The sequence below is a fragment of the Pangasianodon hypophthalmus genome, chromosome 19 (genome assembly GCF_027358585.1).
Source record: "Pangasianodon hypophthalmus isolate fPanHyp1 chromosome 19, fPanHyp1.pri, whole genome shotgun sequence".
Classification (NCBI taxonomy): domain Eukaryota; kingdom Metazoa; phylum Chordata; class Actinopteri; order Siluriformes; family Pangasiidae; genus Pangasianodon; species Pangasianodon hypophthalmus.
The window spans coordinates 13,304,281-13,325,479 of NC_069728.1; the positions used below are offsets into that span (position 1 = coordinate 13,304,281).

At 37.5% G+C, this 21,199-nt stretch overlaps 1 protein-coding gene across 2 annotated transcripts in view; it reads right to left on the minus strand.

Annotated features, from left to right (window-relative positions):
- The window catches only part of fut8b (fucosyltransferase 8b (alpha (1,6) fucosyltransferase)), a 124,197-nt gene that overhangs the window by 24,304 nt on the left and 78,694 nt on the right, over positions 1-21,199 (minus strand). The window contains exons 3-5 of one of the 2 annotated variants that reach the window (XM_026923695.3): positions 14,526-14,641; positions 11,147-11,309; positions 3,604-3,718 (exon numbers count right to left, since the gene is read on the minus strand). In XM_026923695.3, the coding sequence (XP_026779496.1) occupies positions 3,604-3,718; positions 11,147-11,309; positions 14,526-14,641 (394 nt within the window). Of the gene's footprint in view, positions 1-3,603; positions 3,719-11,146; positions 11,313-14,525; positions 14,642-21,199 lie in introns of both variants that reach the window. The other variant, XM_026923694.3, reaches the window with a different exon arrangement.

Sequence of the window (21,199 nt, forward strand, 5' to 3'; positions counted from 1 at the left end):
GGAAAGAGGGTATTTAAAAAGATGAAATGGTTACCAGGAATGCAAGTCCAAATAGAACTAATCAGTAATTAAACAGCAATACTAAAACAAATAAACAAATGTAAGATGGAGGGAGAAAGAAAATTAACGGCTAATTCAAGGGAAATTACATTTAAAGATAAAATAGTTAAATGAACTGCAAATAGAATCAATCACACTTAAATAGCAATCCACATAAATAAACATAAAATGCAGTGTGAGACGATAAAGGAGAGCGAGAGAGACCGGAGGTGAGAATGAGAGAGTGATAGGGGTAAACAGAGGAATCTGAATAATGTTTAAATGCTTGGGAGAGAGAGAGAGAGAGAGAGTGAGAGAGGCTTAATTACTTATTTAAAGATGAATTTAACATTATTAAATAGAGTTAAATAAAATCCAAAAAGAGATCTATCAGTAATTAAACAGCAATCCACATAAACAGAGTGGTTTGTGTTTGTTAATGATTATGTTTATGTTAGTAGAAAGTTCTTAATCCATAGAGTTATTCACTTTAAAAAAATAAATAAATAAAAAAAATAATTACCTCATATTCATGATTTAACCAGGGCTTTAAATACATTCACTACTGTGTATCAACCCAAACATATTCCAGTTCACTGCTATCAGGCCAATTCTCAATAGCTACTCATAGACAGACAGACAGACAGACAGATGGACAGACAGACAGGACCACAGACGGTTGTAGCTGTACTACCAGCAACCACAACTAAAACAACTACATGTGCTCTGTTATGTGGGAAAATAGAAAAATCAGAGGAGTCTGGACTTGGGTCCATATATGAACTCAAAAACACATCATTTGACCATTTCTAAGTAATTAGCCTGTGCTCAAAAACAGTTTCATAAGCACCCAGAGACATTTCCTCAAAAAATCCTGTCAGGTAAATCTTGTTAGCTAGCCAGATATAAATATGGCGAACATCTTCAGGCATCCTATCAAGTTAGCTTATACTAGTTGGTACTAATATTATGAATATTTAGGAATATGAATCTTCTAAGAAATCTTATCACTTTAATTATGTTAGCTATCTGGCTAGCATTACCAGTGAAGATATAGGCATTTATAGACATTTTATGGATTGAAGGTACCTTAACTACCCATTTAAAAAGTCCTTTTAGGCTAGCTCAAGTTAGCTAGCCAGCTAGCATTAGTAATGATAAGAATAAACTATTTTTACTATGACTTAATTTCAGACATCCAGTCAGATTAGTTCATGTTAGCAAACTGGCTAGTGAACATGTTAGCAGTGAACACTGAAAATCCTCACAGACCTCCTGTCATGTTTACATATGTTAGCCAGCTGGATAACAAAATCTGTGAAAATCCAAGTGCGGGTATGAATGCCAATGACTTGCTCTTTCCTACAAGAAAACCCAAATATATGACCTTAAATCCACAGTCACTCTCATATTCATAGTCACTCTCATACTCACACATGAACTCAGACACACTTTCTTTGTGTTTCTATGATCTGCAAACAGACACATGGGGTTTAACACACTAACCAATCTCGATCTAATCTTTCTCTCACTGTCTGTGACATTCCCCACTGACCCACTTTACAAAGCTATATGATAATAAGAAGTCCACACTCTAGAGCACTTTCTGCCTTAAGCATTAACACACAGCCTGTACACGCCTTACATTTCACCAAAAGTGTGCATGCACATGGTCCCTTGTGCCTCCCTTCCCACATATCATGAATAAATCCTTTTCTGTTTAAACCTACCGTCTGTGTCAGAGTGTTCGTGTTCACGCTGTGCCTCAGGCCAAAGTCTTCATCCCAACTCTTGGGGAATTTGTTTGGACTGAGCATGACCTCTTCGGACAGTGGACAGTAATATTTGCTTCAGCAGTGGACAGTAATATTTTTTCATCAGTGAACAGTAATATTTGCTAATTCAGCCATTTTCTTGGTGGTTTTTTTTTTCTTCTTTTTTTCCATACAAACAACGTGTGTAGATTCCTTACCAAACAAAATGGGTAAGAGTGGGACAGCTTCATGACTTCTTAGATATTCTTTTTAATTAATGGGGGTTATGAATATTTATTAATATGCATTAAAATCCTCCCAGAAATCACAGAAGCTTATTGTTAGCTTATGGTTGCTAGCTGGCTAACAAAATCTGTGAAAATACATCTGCATTAGAGATATAAATATGAATACATTAACTCCATTAACCCTAAAAGATATAAATATGAATATATTAACTCCATTAACCTTTAAAGATATAAATATAAATACATTAACTCCATCCTCTTGTACCCCCAAATCGTATTGCAGCAAACTCTGTGTCTCCACGTAGGGGACGTGACTACATTAAAAACCCTTGTGTTTTGTAATCCGTTTTGTAATCCGTATTGCTACCTCTGCTCTGTCACTGCTAGCATGTTCGCTATCAGAAGAACATCTCTTTCAGCTTCTAATGACAACGTAAGAAATACTGGCAAATACTGGCAAAAATTCTATGAAAAAAGATTTGATCTTATTGTTTCCTTTTTTGGACAAGGAATTCGTAATACATGTAATACATGATATTTATTAGATTTTAGTTTCAAATGCAACACCCTTTACCACACCCAATATAAGTGCTGTAGTGACTCATTTTTGATCACTTTACTGATGTTAGCTTGCTCACTGCAAGTTAGCATTCCTAACGATACTCGAAGCTAGCTAGCCAAATTTCTCCACGAACATTAGCTAGATGCGCTAACTTGCTAGATTAGGCTGTTTATAAAGTTCAGTTAATCAATCTTGGATATCTTTGAACTGAGCTAGCATTTCTGTGTACCTTCCCTTTTAAATGCTATTAATGTTGGATTTTATCAAAACATTAGAATATGTTTCTAGTTCATTACCTGTTTGTCTAGCTTATTAGATTTGTGATTCATTTTTAAATAGCGCTGACTGGACACTATATTTATTTCTGTTGGTATCACGATCAACAAAATGGTTACACCTTTTGCGAGCAAAAGTTTGCAAATAAATAAAGAGTGAAGAGGAAGAGTGGGGGGAAGATAGAAGAAAGAAGAGAGAGACACTGAAAGACAGATAAAACCCTACATTATGCAGAGAAATAGAGAGACAAGTTGGAAAAGCGAGAGATGAATTAGTTATGATAGAGAGAGGGAAAAAAAAAGAGTAGGAGTGGAAGCCACTCTGAGAGGCACAGATAACACTCTACACTACTGGGAATGGAGAGACACACTAGATGAGATGAGAGATGAATTAGTAATGATTGAGAGAGAAAGAAGGAAAGGGAGAGAAAGGTGGCAGCCCCTAAGCACTGCCTACAGCTATGATTAACATTGCTGCCTCTAGTGCCACACACACTCAGACACACACACACGTGCACACACACACACACACACACACACACACACACACTAGCTAGGCCCCTAATTGCTAGTAACTACTGGCTTTGCGCTTTACCCCTCACACCAAGTATGCCAATTAAGTATTAAAGTATAAAATAAGTATTTCCTTTCAGTTGGGTTATTATTATTATTATTATTATTATTAACAAACTTAATTTCCCAGCATGCACTTGGGGGGGTTGTACCTGCAGGTAGGAGATCCTGTTCTGCACCAGATTGGAAAGATCCTTCGCTTCCTTTTCCCTCCAATCACCTGCTCCATCAGCTTGACTCAGGTAGTGAAGATCTGTCAGGATGGACCTGCATGGTATAGTACATATACGGTATATAGTATGGTTGATGATCCACATAAATGATCCACATAAACCAATTAAAAATGGACATGGGAAAGATGCCCAGTCTGGTGCTGGTGCAGGAACGACTGTTTGTAGCTATTATAATGTAAGTGATAATAGCAACTAACTTGATTCGCAACCTTCACACAACATTAGTTATAACTACAGGTGCAAGTGGATAAGAATATTGTGTTATTCTTTAATACATATGGACGTGCTGTTACTGGAAACAAATCAGCTTTATTTTCTGCACTGAAACACCTCATGGTAAATATATGACACATTTTATTTGCTTTTGTTGTTTATAACTTGTTTTAAAAGGATACATTAAGAACAAGTTTATTAAGTTCATGCACAAAAAAGTTGAAAAGTTAGTTTTACACCTGTAATATTGCGTGTAATAAGGTTGCCATATTATTTATATGCCTTGAGTATAATTATATAAAATGTAGATTTGAAATATTGGGGGGGTCATATCATACTGACACCATTTTCCCTAGCATTTTCCCTAACTGAGTAAACAATGCAGTTAGACTTGTTCCCGAGTGATTCAGCTTTATCTGAGTCCCACTAATGGACAGACCTCTGGCTATAGGTCATGGCACACTTTTACTATAATACCATTTCTAACACTGTTAACACAAATTCCTACTGCGTTGGCATTCACTGTGCATGGGCTGCTGGGGTACTTTCATGTTTTACAGGTGCTACTGTGTGATTTTTTTTATTCTGTATTGGTATTGTCAGTGTTTTTCTTCCTCCACCTTCTGGACATCTCTGATTTTACAAGCAGATGTTGCCTCTTGTACTGGTAAACATTTCTGATCTGCACAGTGAGTTTAATAGGTTTTCTTGCATATCCAAAAACTTTATAAACACATCTGTAAATCATGGGCTGATGGACATTCTGGAAGAGTCTTTTACATATTTAGTCATAGTGGGTCACATTATATTGTCTCCATACTGTTCTCAGTGGGAGCCCATTAACAGAAAAAACGTAAATCAATCTATAGAGCTGTTTAAAATGGCTAATAGAATATAAGACTAGAGAACTATGAATAGGCCAGGTGAAACAACTTACTTTTATAATCTTGCTTTAAAAACATCAAATGTAAATTATCAAGCTAATGTAGTAACTCATGTTTGCAGAGAAAATTGCCAGGCTAAATAATAAAGCTAAACAATACATGCAAAAGTAAACATCAGTAACTTGTAATAACTTTCATGCGCATGTATTGTCTAATGCTTTTCATTGTGTGTGTGTGTGACAGTATGCAAAATTAGGGCACCGCTGGCCAAATTACATATTTTGTTGATTTATTTATTTATTTTTTAAAATTACTTTTAACTAAACTAAAATGTTAACTATTATTGCACACTCAAGTTAAATGTAACTTAGAAATAATAAAAAAAAAGTAATTGTGGCATGGGCAAAGATTTTTAAACCCTACTAAGTCAGTAATTAGTAACATCGCCTTTTGCAGCTATCACAGCTTGCAAATGCTTTCTGTAGCCAGCTAGAAGTCTTTCTATTCTTGTTTAATGAATTTTAACCCACTCTTCCCTGAAGAACACTTCTAGTCCTGAGATATTCTTGGGCTGTATTGCATGCACAGCATGTTTAAGATCTACCTACATATTATCAGTGATGTTCAAGTAAAAGGACAGTGAGGGCCATTCCAAAAGCTTCAGATTGCATTTCTTGAAGTAGTTCGTGGTTGAATTTGAGGTATGTTTTGGATCAGTGGCTACGTTTACATGCACATCAAATTCTGTTTAAGGTCTATATTCGGGTTGCAGCCATATTCCAAATACGATGGTTATATGTATCCAGGCATCTGAATATTCCTGTATACACGGTTGTAAGTATGACTGAGTTCTAGCCTGAAGCTAAGCATCTCTTAGCACCCACAATTCCTTGTGGACTTAGCATGCGCATATGTCTCCTTTCAGTGGATTTTCTGAATAAGGTGTTTACATGCAACAAATTTCCGATTATTCCAGGGGTGGGAATCGGAATTTGGAGAATCAGAATGTTGTCTTAACCTGAATCGGGCAATCAGATTGTGGCATTTACATGACTCAATATTAATAAGAATATTGCCAAATTACGATTAATATCAGAATATGGATGTGCATGTAAACGTAGCCACTGTCCTGTTGTAGAAGCCAATCTCTTTTCAGCTTTAGTTTCTTGACTGACTGTGTCACATTTGTATCCAGGATTTGCTGATATTTACTGGAATCCACTCTTCCATCTACCTCTGCAATGCTACCTCTGCAGAGCACTTGTTTCCAAATGAACTCTGGCTTATCTAGATATTGTTTTGCATAAAACAAGTAAGGTATTCACAGGTAAGGTTCACAGGTAAGTTTTCCTTGTAATGACTCTATCATCAGATGCAGATCATGTGCGTGCAATCAGTGGTACACAGAATGGAGGCCCACTACTCATGTGTCAGCTAAACCTTCCTGCAGGACCTACAGGGTTTTGCTTTGCCTTTCTGCCCTGCATACAAGCAGTTCTGTCTGAGAATTTCCTGGGTCTTCCAAATCTTGCTTTGACTTCCACAGTTCCCCTTATCTGCCATTTCTTAATGACATTTTGGACAGTGGAAATTATGAGCTGGAGTCCTAATGAGTCAATTATGACCTAATGAGTTAATTAAGTTCTGAGACTTTACAACTGCAAGGGTATCCAAACTTTTGCACATGCCACAATTACTATTTTTTCCATTTTTTTAAAGGTTCATCAAATATAAAGTAACTGTGTGTTGACATTAGTAGATTTTTTAAAAAATACTTAATTTATTTCTTTTCACTTCAAAAATCAGCAAAATGTGTGATTTGGTTAGGGGGCCCAAACTTTTGCACACATATGTACAGATCGGTGACAAATTAAAGAAAAACCCAACATGAAGCGTATTCATAAAGTGTTGGGCCACGACGAGCAACCAGAGCAACTTGAGTATGCCTTGTCATAGATTCTACAAGTCTCTGTAACTTTAGTGGAGGGATTGACACCTTTCTTCGCTAGATATTGACTCAGTTGGTGTTTTGATGATGGTGGTGGAGAGAGCTCTCTAACATGTCACAACAAAATCATCCATAGTGTTCAACTGGGTTGACGTGGTGTTTGTGAAGGTTATCACATATTATTTACATCATTTTCATACTGATCAAAGCATTCAGTTAACCCTCATGCCCTGTGAATGTGGGTGGAGTCATCCTAGAAGAGACCACTCCCATCAGGATAGAAATGTTTCCTCATAGGATAAAGATGATCAGTCAGAAGAACTGTGTATTGATTTGCAGTGACATTTTCCTCTAAAGGGTGCAGGTGGACCCAAACCATTCCAGCAAAAAAAATAAATGCCCCCACAGCATAGCAGAGCCATCATTTTTTCCTTTAATTTATCATCCATCTGTGTGTTGATCCAATTCATCATGTTGACTCTCGACACTACAGCTGAGATTTCCAGTTAAAGCAATAAGCACGATTTCACCCACTCACACGCTCATACAAACACAGCTTCTATCTATTTCTCTTTCTGTTTCTCTCTCTCACTCTCTCTCTTATACACCCTCTAATCCACTGCCAGTGCAAGTGGGAATAGTAGCGAGAAATCAGATTAGTGTCCTGTGTGTGTTTTTCATAATTCCAGCAGCGTCTAACCCACACTTAACACACCTCATCACGGATTAGTTCACCTGCATGCTGAATTATAGCTCCATCTGCTCTCAGGTAAAAAGCCAATATGGCCGCCTGCTGGGGACTTACAACCTAATTATGATTTGCCATCTTAGATTAGATGCAGAGTGTGTTCAGAAATTCATCTCGATAACTGAAGCCTCAAATTTAGAACTGAGAGGATACAGACAGGAAGCAGGATGTCAAAATAGTACAAATAATGACGACTTTACTTAGTATAAGCATAAATACGTAATTCTACTCACTGAAAAATCATTATAGTCTCAATTTACTGGTAGTGTAACTTCCCACACTGGTAAAAGTAAGTGTTTTTACCTGATGAAAATACGCTGATGTCAAGTTTTCATGAAAAAAATGAACTTTTATTAATTAAAAGTTAAAAATGAATTTTTATTAATTATTTAAAACTGTTAGAAGTTGATTTTTGTTTTAAAGAAAATATGCCATTTTGCCTGAAAACATCATTCAATCTCTGTATGTCTGCTGTTCATATGTGTGACTAAGGCTACACAGTTTGTTGATGAATTAATCAGAAATAAAAGATCATGTAAATAACCAATATTTACCATTAGCTAGAATGTGACGCTGTCTAGCCAGTTATACTAGCATCTGGAACTGATGCTAGACTAACCTGTCATCAGATAAGAAAACATAGTTAAATATATCTATTTAATGTTAGCAAATTAGATAATTTCATTTTTACATGCCTTTTCTAATTAGATGGAGTTCATGTTATATGTCTCTTTGCTTACTCCAGGATATTGAAACATTTTACTGAGGTAGGGCCAGGGGTGTTCATCCTCAAGTTCAACACTGCATGTCTTGTGTCTTGTCCATATTCAAGCACACACAGATAGTTATAGCATTAGCTATATTGTGTAGCATGAGAAAGTTGCCACAGATGATGAATTGTCACAATTTCTGATAATTTTTCACGCTGATGAACCTGCCTGGATAGTAACCTGAAATGATGGGTTGCTAAACTGAACCCAATCAAAAACTTTTTTCCTTGTAATTAAGTAAGAGTACAAGAATTCAATTTCAATAATATTCAAGTAAAGTATAAATACGACAAAATAATACACAGGTAAGTAAGTAAGTAAGTAAGTAAGTAAGCAAGTAATATTAATATATTAGTATAGCAAAGAAGTAAAATTATTCAAGTATTTTCCACCCTTGGGTGCTAAATATGGATCTCCTTGTCATGTTTGGAAGCAAATTTTTTATGTTTAAATGTTTATAATGTTTACATAATTATTGATACACATTACAGCTGCTTTATAATTATTCACAGGTCATTGTTAGTTATAAAGTTTTAGTGGCACAGCATTATTGCCACTTGTATTACACTAAGATCAATTATCAAGGAATTACACGCAGCACATTATTAGAGCTTTATGAGGCATTCGTATATAAAAAGTATATAAAAATGCTTACAATTAATCATTTTGCCAACTTCATTGTGAAGAATTATAAGCATAATTACAATAATATGTGAGTATGGGCTTCATAGAAAGTGAAATTTCCTACAGGATCAGGTCCAACTATTGTAAAAAGCACAACAAATGGATAAAATATCATTATTTAACATGCACGTAGCTAATTATTGTTAATTATGTTAATTAAGTGTAGCAGCTGCTAGAGTGCAAAAACAACTGTATTATAATTTGGATAATACAATATACTGTAGTGCTGGGAGGTTGCTTTTGTGTGAATTTATACATCAGCATGCTTTTTGATGTTTATAAGCCATATTTTGTACTCATGAGTAGATTTCTCCTCTAAATGCAACCGCTAATGTGTTGGAGAATAATTTATGATGTGTTTTCACTGTTTAATTAATTCCCTGCTCTGTCTCTATTGTTCAGTCTGTTTTTTAAATTTTGGAGCATCCTTTTTAATAATTCCTTCTAATAGAAAGTGTGTTCTGCTCTGCATTTTTATTTACTTGTGTACATGGTGTCCCAAAGGTTTCCATACAGAGGGGAAATTAACACTTTTTAGCAAAATGTCTTCCACAATATTTCATACTTAGGTTATATTATATATGATTTTCAGATTGGCTTTAAGAATGCCTTTGGGAAAAGAAGAACATACTGAAATCATTCTCATGGCTGGATCGGGAAGCTGTCGCAAGGCTGCGATGGACTTTAACAGTAAACATGGCAAACACTTCACACGACATTGTTGCCAAACTTATTAACAAATTCAAAAAGACTGGAAGTGTTGCAGACCAACTGAGAAATGGACGTCCACTTCCGCTGATGAAGGCACAACTGACGTGGTGCTGGCGTACATAGTCCCCTATGTGTGGACTTTTGGGACACACTGTGTATTTATAATTTAATAAAATCTGGCCAAAATAACTATAAAATAGAGAACATTACATTGAAAACTGTGTGATGGACATCTGTTTCTTCTACTGGTTTTGCAGAATGAGAAGTGCTAAGGCTGCAAAGGACTGTTGGATTACCCAGCCAGCTCTGAACACTGATTGCGGCTCTAATAGGGGGGCAATTAGAGCACCATGTCCCATTAATCAATAAATCACCAGGTGGGGAGAGAGACAGAGAGAGAGAGAGACAGAGAGAGAGAGAGAGACTGAGAGAGAGGCAGACACACCAAACACACCATGTCACCCTTAACTTGCTGTAAAAGTCACAAAAAATGCTATTCCTATTTCACTATATATTTCACTATATATTTCACTATATATGAATATATGACTCTTTATGACTTTTAATGGTTGTCTGATTAGCCTGAACTTCTTGCAGAAACAATGAAAATAATAAAAAGAATATGCATATAACACCTACATTCAATGGCAAACATTGGTTTATTGTTGTTCTGTGATTTTTATCCTTTTATTATTGTCTTCACCTTTGTCTTATAGACCAACACTACTGTTGTAATTGAACTATTCATTTTTAGCCAATTATTTATAGCATACAGTGGGTGGAAGTGATCATGGCGACAATCGTGCAATGACAGCCATCTGATTGCTGAGCCGTTCACTGGAAGAACCTGCAGTCAACACATTTTGGCCAGTCTTGCTCATCCTGCGAATTAGGCCACTTTTAGGTTTAGGTTATGCATTAATTCAAAGACCAATATTCAGCATGAATAAATAATATGAGTAATAAAACTGCCAATTTCCCTGTAGTACCTCCCTGTCTGCTCCCTGCTGGTGTAATATACAATGTCCTCCAGTGAAAATTGGTTCTGCCATCACTGCTATGAATAATGAGTTTCTGGATCACCGAAAAGCTGGAAATAAAAGCCAAACCTAAAGTGTGTTTTGCAAGGGCTTTCTCTCTCTTTATTCGGTCTTGGTAAATATTAAATGCAAAATCAAAATGTTTCAATTGTTCCCAGCATGATGTCAGCATGATCTGGATAAACTGAGATGTTTATGGAGATGAAAAACGATTTATATTTTTGTTTTGTCAGCTAAGTTTCAGTGCTACTATGAAGCAGCAAACATTACAATTGCACCGCAATCTTAAAAGCCATTTTAACTCTTACATTCATATTAATATCTGGTTGCATGGTATGAGTTTGAGCTGTATTACGTAGCAAAAAAAAAAAAAAAAAAGAGGATTTTGGAAATTGTGCCAGGTATAAATGTTGTGACAGGTTGTAATGTGTGTGTGTGTGTGTGTGTGTGTGTGTGTGTAAAACCTCTGTTGGTGGCCGAGATCATGCAGCAGTGTATCTGTGTGCGTCTGCAGTGCAGCTGGATCTACGTGGCTCAGCTTCTTCACCTCACTGCGCAGAAAATACCAAAACTCCCTCACACCTCTCTCCACCTTCCTCCTGTAGTCCTCTTGCACACGGCCCGGGCCTACTGCAGTAGGGGGTGAGCGATAGAGAAAGAGAGCAGCAATTAATATTAATTTCACACTCCATATTAAAACGCTGTTCTTTCTGAGGTCTGATATCTTGTACTGATTCGGTTAGTTCTTACTTTGATTGCACACATGTCCCCAATGCCATCAATTAGTCTGGAAATGTGTAGTTAGGAATCTGTTACTGTGGGTTATCATCTGTGCCCATCTGAATTCATAATGTGTTTCATAATAATCGTCCACTTCAGTGACCACATTCTTTGAAGACTCCTGTGTCACTGAGTAGCCTTTTATCTGAACCCTGGCAGGCACTGCACGCTTCTTCCACTGTCATCATGCTGTGCATTTGACATCTGTTTATCCACTATCACTTGCTAATTTACTGGTTTACCTGAAGACAGTGTTGTGGTCGGGACCAAGATTGCAAAACAGGCATGCAGCCATGTGTTTTTTCTGCTTCCACTGGAATCATCTAACTATACTACAAATTAGGACGCTGATATTGCTGGACTAAGCTGACTGCAGTGAAGTAATCACTTTATCTTGCTCAGGATCACAGTGGATCCGGAGCCTATTCCGGGAACACTGGGTTTGGATGGGATGCCAGTCTGTCACAAGGCACACACGCTTTCATACCTAGAATCATTTCAGCGTGTCCCATGTTTTTGGGAGGTGGGAGAGAACCCATGCAGACATGGCAAGAACATGCAAAAATCCACACAAACTATTTAAATGTACATTTTGTTAAATTTAGTGCATCATCACTGCATATATTTAGTACTTATGGTCAAGATTTAAGCCAAAATTTAAGATTTTAAGGTTTACATGGTATGATATTCTGCCCGATTTTGTTGTCGCAGGCACATCCATACATCGTAAAGGATAATCTTTGATCATAAGTTGAGATCTGTGGTCTTAGAACGTGTAATGTGACGTGCTCACCAGCGGCCAATTTAGCGCAGCTACAGCAAAAGAAATAAAGGCTTAATTACAGCTTTCAGGTATGTAACTAGCTAATTATCATGCAAATGCTCTGTTCATAGAGTTTATTTATTATTACAACTACATAAAACTATTTTTATGCTTTCCGGTTGAAGAGCTACAAACCTGTGCTGTGTTGCTGCGCACCCATTATGGCAGAATGTAGTAACTATCTTTATCATTTGATATGAAATGTAGAACACATGCTAGTGCACAGTCTCTTATAGAATTCTTATTGGGATCATCTCATACAGTGTGACAAGTAAAAATCGTAAAAGACCGCTGGAATCGCACATTGTAAAACCAGCTGAATACAAGATCAAGACAAAATGGCTTGAGACACATAGGAGACGAAGATGAGAGAAAAAATGGTCTTCAGAGTTGTCTCAAAAAACTATAACGCTGCATAAAGATAGTATAGATTGCAAATGAACTGCAGTTGTGAACATAACTAGACTGCTGTTTTCTGAATCGCTTCACTAGCTAACATGTTAGACTAAAGCTGACTTCGCACTGTATGATTTTCAGCCTGATTCTGATGTCTGGTTGTGTGTTGAGATTGGCAGTCTTAGGATCCATAATGTGCCGTGTTCACTGGCAGCTGACAACAATGTTCCTGAAGTGTTAATTTTTTATTAAAATCTCAAAGTGTGACTGCTGCTATGATGTTCTTCTAAAAGCCACCTGAAGGAGAATGGCATACGATTACACAAAACTGACAGCACAACTGCAAATACAGTAGTGGCAATTGTGAAATGTAAATGAAACATGCTCATCAACAGAAAAATACCCTTATTACCTCAAGCTCACTCTGAAGAACGTGAGTCCAATAACTGCACGAGTCCGGATCGATGACATAAGCAGAATTTAGTCATTTTCTTTAATCGCAGGTCAATCATTAGAAGAACTTTATTGCCTGTTATAGAATTTGGCCAAGATTTTATTGGGAGCATCTCGTACAGTGTAACAAATAATAGTCAGCTGTATAAGCCGGCTAGAGAAGCAATGAGGTTGTGTTAATTACTTAATTTTAATCACAGAAAGACTGGAAATCCACAAACAAAAATGCAACTAAAATATGACTGTTACCAATGAGAAGAGCAATTCATTAACATTTTCCTCCACCGCATTGACATGTTTGTCGAAACCTTCATGCACCTTTGGTCTGGTGAACAGAATTATGGGACTATACTGGGAGCAATACTGCCCTGAAATCTGACCAAACTAAGGAGTGCCTTCCTAATGGGACAGACCTTATCTGTGGAGAATGTTGATGCTACCAAAAAATGCTGCTTACCTAGGGACTCGTTCCAATTGGAAAAAAACATTGACCTCCTGTCACATGACCTGGATGAGATGGTCTTCATTTTTGGAGTTAGATTTAATGCTGAGTGCTAAAAACAGTACAGTGTCAAGGAGATATTAAGGCTGTGCGACTGTGACGCAGGTCACCTCTCTCACTGGTGTAGGCTGGAACATAAAGAATCAAGTATATCCTTCTCTTCTCTTTTCTTCTCTCCTGTCCTTTCTCTCTCTCACAGGACTACGGGAACTGATATTTATAGACCAGCCACAGAGAGATGGCCATGTCCCGTCCTCTATATGCACCAAAAAACCTCTTAATGGCAGATAGAGTGCAATGGAACATAAGCTGCTTTTTCTCAGTCATTGGAACTATCACTTTTACTACATTTATTCATTTGGCAGATACTTTTATTCAAAGTGACTTTAACTAAAGTGGAATCTAATGCAAGCACAGAGCGGAGGGTTAACAGTCTCGTTCAGGAGTGCTATAGTGTCTCTGACAATTCTGGGATTTAAACTCACATCATTTTTGATCACTTGTACAGAATCTCAAACACTGACCACTGCACGCTCGACTTTCTAGTACAAAGATGTTGGTTGAGCCATAATATAGAGAAATGAACATTGGCATGTTACTCTAAAGGAAAATGACAGAACACTGTTTGATCAACTGCTCATTTTTAACCGAAAATGGTTGCTCTTAACTTTTTTCTCCTAATTTGCATAGTTTACATCACCTACACTGTGTCTATACTGGGAGTGTCAGAAGAAAAAGAGATGTAAACTTGTAAACTTAGATTTTTGTGTCCACATAGTCTAGAAATAATCAGATCTGTGTCACATTAAGGCAGAAAACTTGATTTGTGTCACTTCAACCTGGTAATGTGAATGTAGCCTTATTGTTGTCTCTGTTGTTGTGCACTTACCATCTCCAAACACTCTCTGATAGTTGCGGATCTCCTGCTTGGCTCTGTTTAGCTGCTCCTCTAAAAAACGCAGCCGACCTGCAGAGACAGGTTTAACGGACTGTCCTTCAGGAATCCTGTAGGGAGGGGGCACACACACACACACACACACACACACACACACACACACACACGTTTGTAATTCCATCGTTGTGGGGTACTGACTTGTGTGTTACTGTAACTAAATAATGATATGGCCAGTATACACCTGCGTACACCTGCTCCTAACCTTACAGCCAGAAACTCGATTTAAGTTTAAATAAAACTGCAATTTTTTTGTCATTGGCACCAACAAAAGATCAAAATTTTGACATTGATATTTGGTCCCCATAAAGAGATTAAAACACACACACACACACACACACACACACTATCAGTATTATTGTGTAAAGCTACAGTAATTATCTCCAGTTCTGATTTACACATGACACACAAGGACACAGTGTGGCATAAAATAGATTAAAATATAAATCAGAGACAGAGAAGAGTAGAAAGAAAGAGAGAGAGAGAGAGAGAGAGAGAGACCCTCAGAGTAAAAGTTTGGACTTAAATGCCAATAAATTCTTAGAAATCAATTTACTCCTACACTAAGACCTAAGAATTGGAGTAATCCAGGAGAAGTTTTCAGTTTTAAGAGTACTCTCAGATGATGGCAGCAGGACAGAAGAGACATACACACACGTGATGTTCGTATGTTTTCTTATATTCATGCGTACTCCAAGGATAAACTCCTACTCCTTGCAAAGTGTTGCTCTAAGACCATTTACAACACATTTTGTTCCCAGCTTTTAACTTTTTTGTTGTATGTACACTTCTAAAACTAGTTTTAAGAGTAACTCTCAGGGGTTTTATACATTTCAGCCTTGAGAGAAAGGAGCTACTGAGAGAGACCTAGAGAGAGACTGGAGAAAGAGACTGAGAGAGAATGAGCTGTTTGTGCTTGTTTTTAGGAGCAGTTAGGCTGCATTCTGTGCAAGTCTCATGCTATGTACAAAAATGGTGTAAAAAAAGGCAAAATTACAGGGAAATACAGCGGATTACAAATTCTATTCAATTTGCTGAACTTCAGGCAATTAGCAGCATCCAGTATTATATATAATATATATATTATAGTATATACTCTATGATATTAGGTGTATTAATGCATCCCAAACTGTACCTGCTCTGTTATGAATAATTATTAACTCATTTATCTCCCTATTAACAAAACTTGCAATTCCTTTTTAGTCCCAAGGTTTTTGACAGCTCTAAGATAATTTCTGTCAATATACACCTCAATATACACAATATGCAACTCACTAGGGGTGTAATGTATATGTATCTCCAAATATTCCTCTCTGTATTTGTAATTGGCTTTAAACCAGAGTGTTTTTTTTAATTAAATGTGCCCCCACCACTATGCCAAAAGAAAACACAAAAAAGTAAAAGAAGTCATTTTTTTCAACACAACTGTCTTATAGCTAAAGAAGGCACGATGACACTTTTTCTTTTCCGAATCCTGCACTGAAACCTTGAGAATCAGCCGATTCCGCTACCTATATGATAAGGTTTAAAATGATTTTTTTTCACTTCACAGTTAAACTCTTTCATGTACATTGTGAATATAAACATAATAAAGTATAAAGAATAAATGTAATAAAATCAATCCTAAAAAAAAAAAAAAACAGTCAGTTTTCTTTATATGTAGTCAACATTTCCAGTTCCAAAAATAAATTTCTTTTCCAAATCCAATCTTTGCCATTTGTTACAGGATCCAATATCCGATATCATTTCTCCAAATATCCACCATATTGGCCTGATACCGATACTGTGTATCAAATCAGAGTATCAAATTACAACATATTAATTTGTTTTTAAAAGATTTTATTTCATAAGTATGCATAACGACTAAAACATTATTGATATGTTAATATATATAAACACAGAGTGATTTTAATAGTTGGTCCCAGGTGTGATGAGCTACATCCTTGGTAACTTAAACATTAACTTCAAAAGCTTTGTGAGTGCGTATTGTGTTTATACATTTGGTCCTGAAGGAGCGAGAAATGAAAGAGCAAATGAAAGAGAAACCTGAAAAGAGAGAAAGGAAAGGGACAGAGAGAAGGAGAGACAGTAATATCTGCTGCAGTGTATTTAGTAAATGTCTGTTTGAGCCTTTAATCAGTAATTACATTCTGAATGTTTCTGCTTTTCCACACACACACACACACACACACACACACACTGTTCCAGCACAAACAGGCACTAATGAGTGTTCGGGAGTCTTTTCAGGCTCGAGTAGGGAATAAACCATTAACCAAGCCTGCTAATTCATTCTCTTACAAACTGCCTTAACGCACAGGAACACACACTCTAACACGTTCCCAACATCCTGTTAACACCAATTACTCAACCCTTCCATCAGATCCGCTGGAGAAAACGGCTATGTTCTTCTAATGTCTGAAACATCTACTGAAGAGACAAAACACTGCGTGTCCATTACAGATTGCACACGAATAATGTATGAATATCAAGGACAACATGGAATCATAGACATATAACAGGGGTGAACACATCAGCAGATTATGTGTCTGGGCTTAGTTTCGAGTAAGGCTACTGATATAGCAGTCATCAGTGTTTGTTTCCTCTCATGTAATAGCCAGAGAAAGAAAATATCCCTGCTCCGCATTGACTTTTGCAAAACAATTTTTTTTATTTGATATGTTTGTGACATGCTCTAACTGGTTCTTATATTTCATGGTGGCTTGATGCAGCTCCATGCTGTAAATGTAGTGTGTCTGAATCATTCCCAAACCCTGCTGCGTGCTAAACTACAACCGAGGACGCATTCTGGCCATCGATAGGAATTATATCTACTAGTTGGATAAATGAGCTTGCATGGACCACAGACGATTTTTTTTTTTCAGAATCAGGAACATGCAGGGAGGCTCAGCAGAATGCAGCACAGTGTCATATATTATATAACTCTAATGCTAATAATGAGCTAATAATGCCAATGAGCAGGCACCTTGCATTTATACACATGATGACCATAGCCAGACATACAGTAAATAATGTCCTCTACCTGTTAAGCAAGGACAGAACAACCAGAGGTGGTAAAAGAACCCAAATTCTTAGTTAAATTCTTAGCTTTAAATTCTTCATTAATGTTAAAAATGGTTATGTTAAATGTTAAAGAAAAAAGTATAAATTCTTAAATTGACTTAAAGTGTGAAAGCAAAAGTTTTACACATGAAAAAGACTTCTGCCTCAAATCACACACTGATTTTACTTACTGATGGTAAATTAGTGCCTCTATCACCAATGAACCAAGGAATATGGCAAAAAATTATGTAAGGAACGAATAACAGATGAGAAGGCATGCTGTTATCAGAAAATAATTAATAGGGTAAATAAACGATAGCATATCCCCAAATGCTTTATCTCTCTTATTCCACAGCAATTTGCCAACTATTACAAGAGACAAGTTAGTTCCTGTTATCACTTATGTTATGACAGCTGTACACACTCGGTCCCTCACCAGCCTCAATTTTCTTCTCTCTCTTGATAAGTTAATAAGACAATAAAACACTTGTAACGTTGTAAAGACTCTCCTGTGGTGGAGAATTTATTTACTGTTACAAAACATTGACACTGGAGATTCCTTCCATAAATGTTAATACCTTCTTACAGAAAGCTTCACCATATCAGTTCCATCCATCCATCCATCTTCCATACCACTTATCCTACACAGGTTCAGGGAGGAGCCTGGAGCCTATCCCAGGGAAGTTGGGGCACAAGGCACGGGACACCCTGGACGGGGTGCCAACCTATCACAGGGTACAATCACACACAATGGACAATTTGGAAATGCCAATCAGTCTACAACACATGCCTTTGGACTGGTGGGGGAAACCGGCGTACCCAGAGGAAACCCCAAAGGACAGGGAGAACAAGCAAGCTCCAGGCACACAGGGCTGAGACAGGATTTGAAACCCCAACCCCGGGGGTGGGAGGCAAACGCTACAAGGCTACACTGACTCAGAAGAGCTATGTGGATCCATTTGCAGAATTGTTTTTAATAAAAAAAACATTTATCCAATGGTGTAATCTAATAAACAGTCGAAAGTCCAAAACCATCCAAAACAGTAATCAAAGCAAAAGGATATCCAAAGTAAGAGTGCAAGGTACAAGGTAATGGAAAGACTTCGTAATTAGTGAATGTCCATGAGTTTATATAGAGAACGGAAGTCTGAAGAATGGGACCTCTGCTGGCATGGAGGAGAACTCTGCTGGCATGGAGGAGAACTGCCCTAAGTCTCTTTTACACTTAGATTAAGTGTCCTCATTGCAAGTCCCTGTGAATGAGCTGTTACTATAGAAACAATAACATATTCGAATGAATGCATTAATATAAACCTGTGATTTTCTTGCAGATGGCACTACTGTCAGAGCTGCAGTCACAAAAAATCAACCAATGCCTTCTGATCAATTAGATCCACGATAGTCAACAGTTAGAAGGCTATAAATGGACATCCTGATATATGACATTAAAGACATCAGCAGAGAATAAGGATTACAGCTACATAAAGTATTTATGATTTAGATTTTAGGATTTTTTCAGCCCTGATATGAATTTGTGCAAAGGAATGACATACCGTATTTACACACACACGCACACACACACACACCTCACACACACTCTTTATTATGCTGGCACTGCTAGAGAGTTCATGTTAGAATCCAATCAGCCACCATGAAGAACCTGCTCCTTATACATATGTATGTGGAATGTGTGATCTGATAACACTGCAGAGCGCACACACACACATGCACACACACACACACACACACACACACACACACACTAGCAGCACTTCAAAGTGAGCGCATGGCTCTTCTCTTTAACACACACATATAAATGAAAATCCAAAAGTGCCTGAGGATTGTGGGAATAAAGTGGGGCTGTATGACCACGTTATTACATTGAAGCAGAGCACTCGGGAATGTCCAGGCCAAAGTGTGTGTGTGTGTGTGTGAGAGAGAGAGAGAGAGAGAGAGAGAGAGCGAGAGAGAGACGGAAAGAGCTGACATAGCTAAACACCAGGACAGAGGGAATGAGTTTGAGCCGCAGCCTGACCTCGTTTAAGGCTTCATTTCATCAAAGCACGGTTAAGATGTTAAGATGGACTGTCCCTTTCCGGAGAAGGCTGCCGAGGTAGGCACAATTTTTACACACCACTTGTGCCCCTGAGATAAAATCTTTCCAGATCTGAGGGCAGCATAAGGACAGCTGTCTTCTGAGAGTCCTTATTCTGGACAAATTAAAAGGAGCATGTGTCACATGGCTTCTCAGAGAAGGCAATCCCATAATTCTGTTTACCAGAAGTTCCCTACAAAGTTCACATTTGTGCTGAACAGTACATTGCACTTACTTCCTTCTATCTATCTATCTATCTATCTATCTTTCTATCTGAACTATGTAAACTAAATACTCTAGCTGTCTGTCCTTTTCTTTTTTTATATGTTCCATTTTTTCATCAGTTGCATATGATCAGATCTGATTTTAAAACAACTGTGGGCAATTTCCATTAACAGTTCCTTACTTATCAATTTCCATTTTTGACTAAGCTATACGATCAAACTGGCATCTGGTTGGAGTGTGTGTAAAAGTCGAGCGTAACATTTTAACAACCTGACAAAAATGCTTTATTTTCAGGTAAATAATCAAAAGCAAAATCATCAGCATGGTAAGTACAGTAGTAGAGTAGTATAAGTCATAACAATAAAGATAGCAAATAACGTTGATACTCACAGGGACACATGTGGGAACCTAAAACAGACTACAGGTAATGGGGTTTAGTGTCACTGAAATGTATTTTCTCCTCTCCATTTACTTCTTTCCTCAGATCTAGCCATGGCTGAATGCCTTTATTTACTGACTCTCTATCACCAATAAAACACCTGCATAAATCAGGGCATGTTTCTTGTAGATTGTATGAGGTGCGGGTCGGATGCACGGGATACGTAAATAAGCTTGTTTCACACAGCTGAGGCGGATTTATCATTTACGCTCAAATCACCATGTGTTTTATGAATCAGATGTCATTCTGTGTGTCATTCTCTCTCTCTCTCTCTCTCTTCTCTCTCGCTCCCCCTCAGAGGTCAGTGTCAGATGTGGTTATGATCAGAGTCGCTCTCTCGCCATGTCATTCCCTTGTGGCTTGTCTCATCCATCTCTTCTTACTCTCCCCCTCTCATTCCCTACATCCTCTTTCCTCTCTCTTTGGTATCTCCTCAATCTCTTCACTCTTCATCCATCACTCTGTCCTTTCTGCATTTAAACACACACTCAATCCTCACACTTCTACTCTCTGACCAAGGCCTTTGCACTGAATGCTGAACACACTACACACTCCTTTCCTCCTCAGTCATCTGAATTGCCCTAGGGCCCTCACTACCCTTAGTGACTTACAGCTTCTCTCATCATGGTTGTGAATATTAAAAATGTCTCGGTATGAATACAATTACTCAAGTGTATATTCAAGGAATAAACTGTATACTCTTCAGTGATCCTAGAATATGTGAACTTTAAACAATTAAAAGAATGAAACGTTTTTTAATGTGTTTTTAATGCCCAAGTAACTCCTAAATGA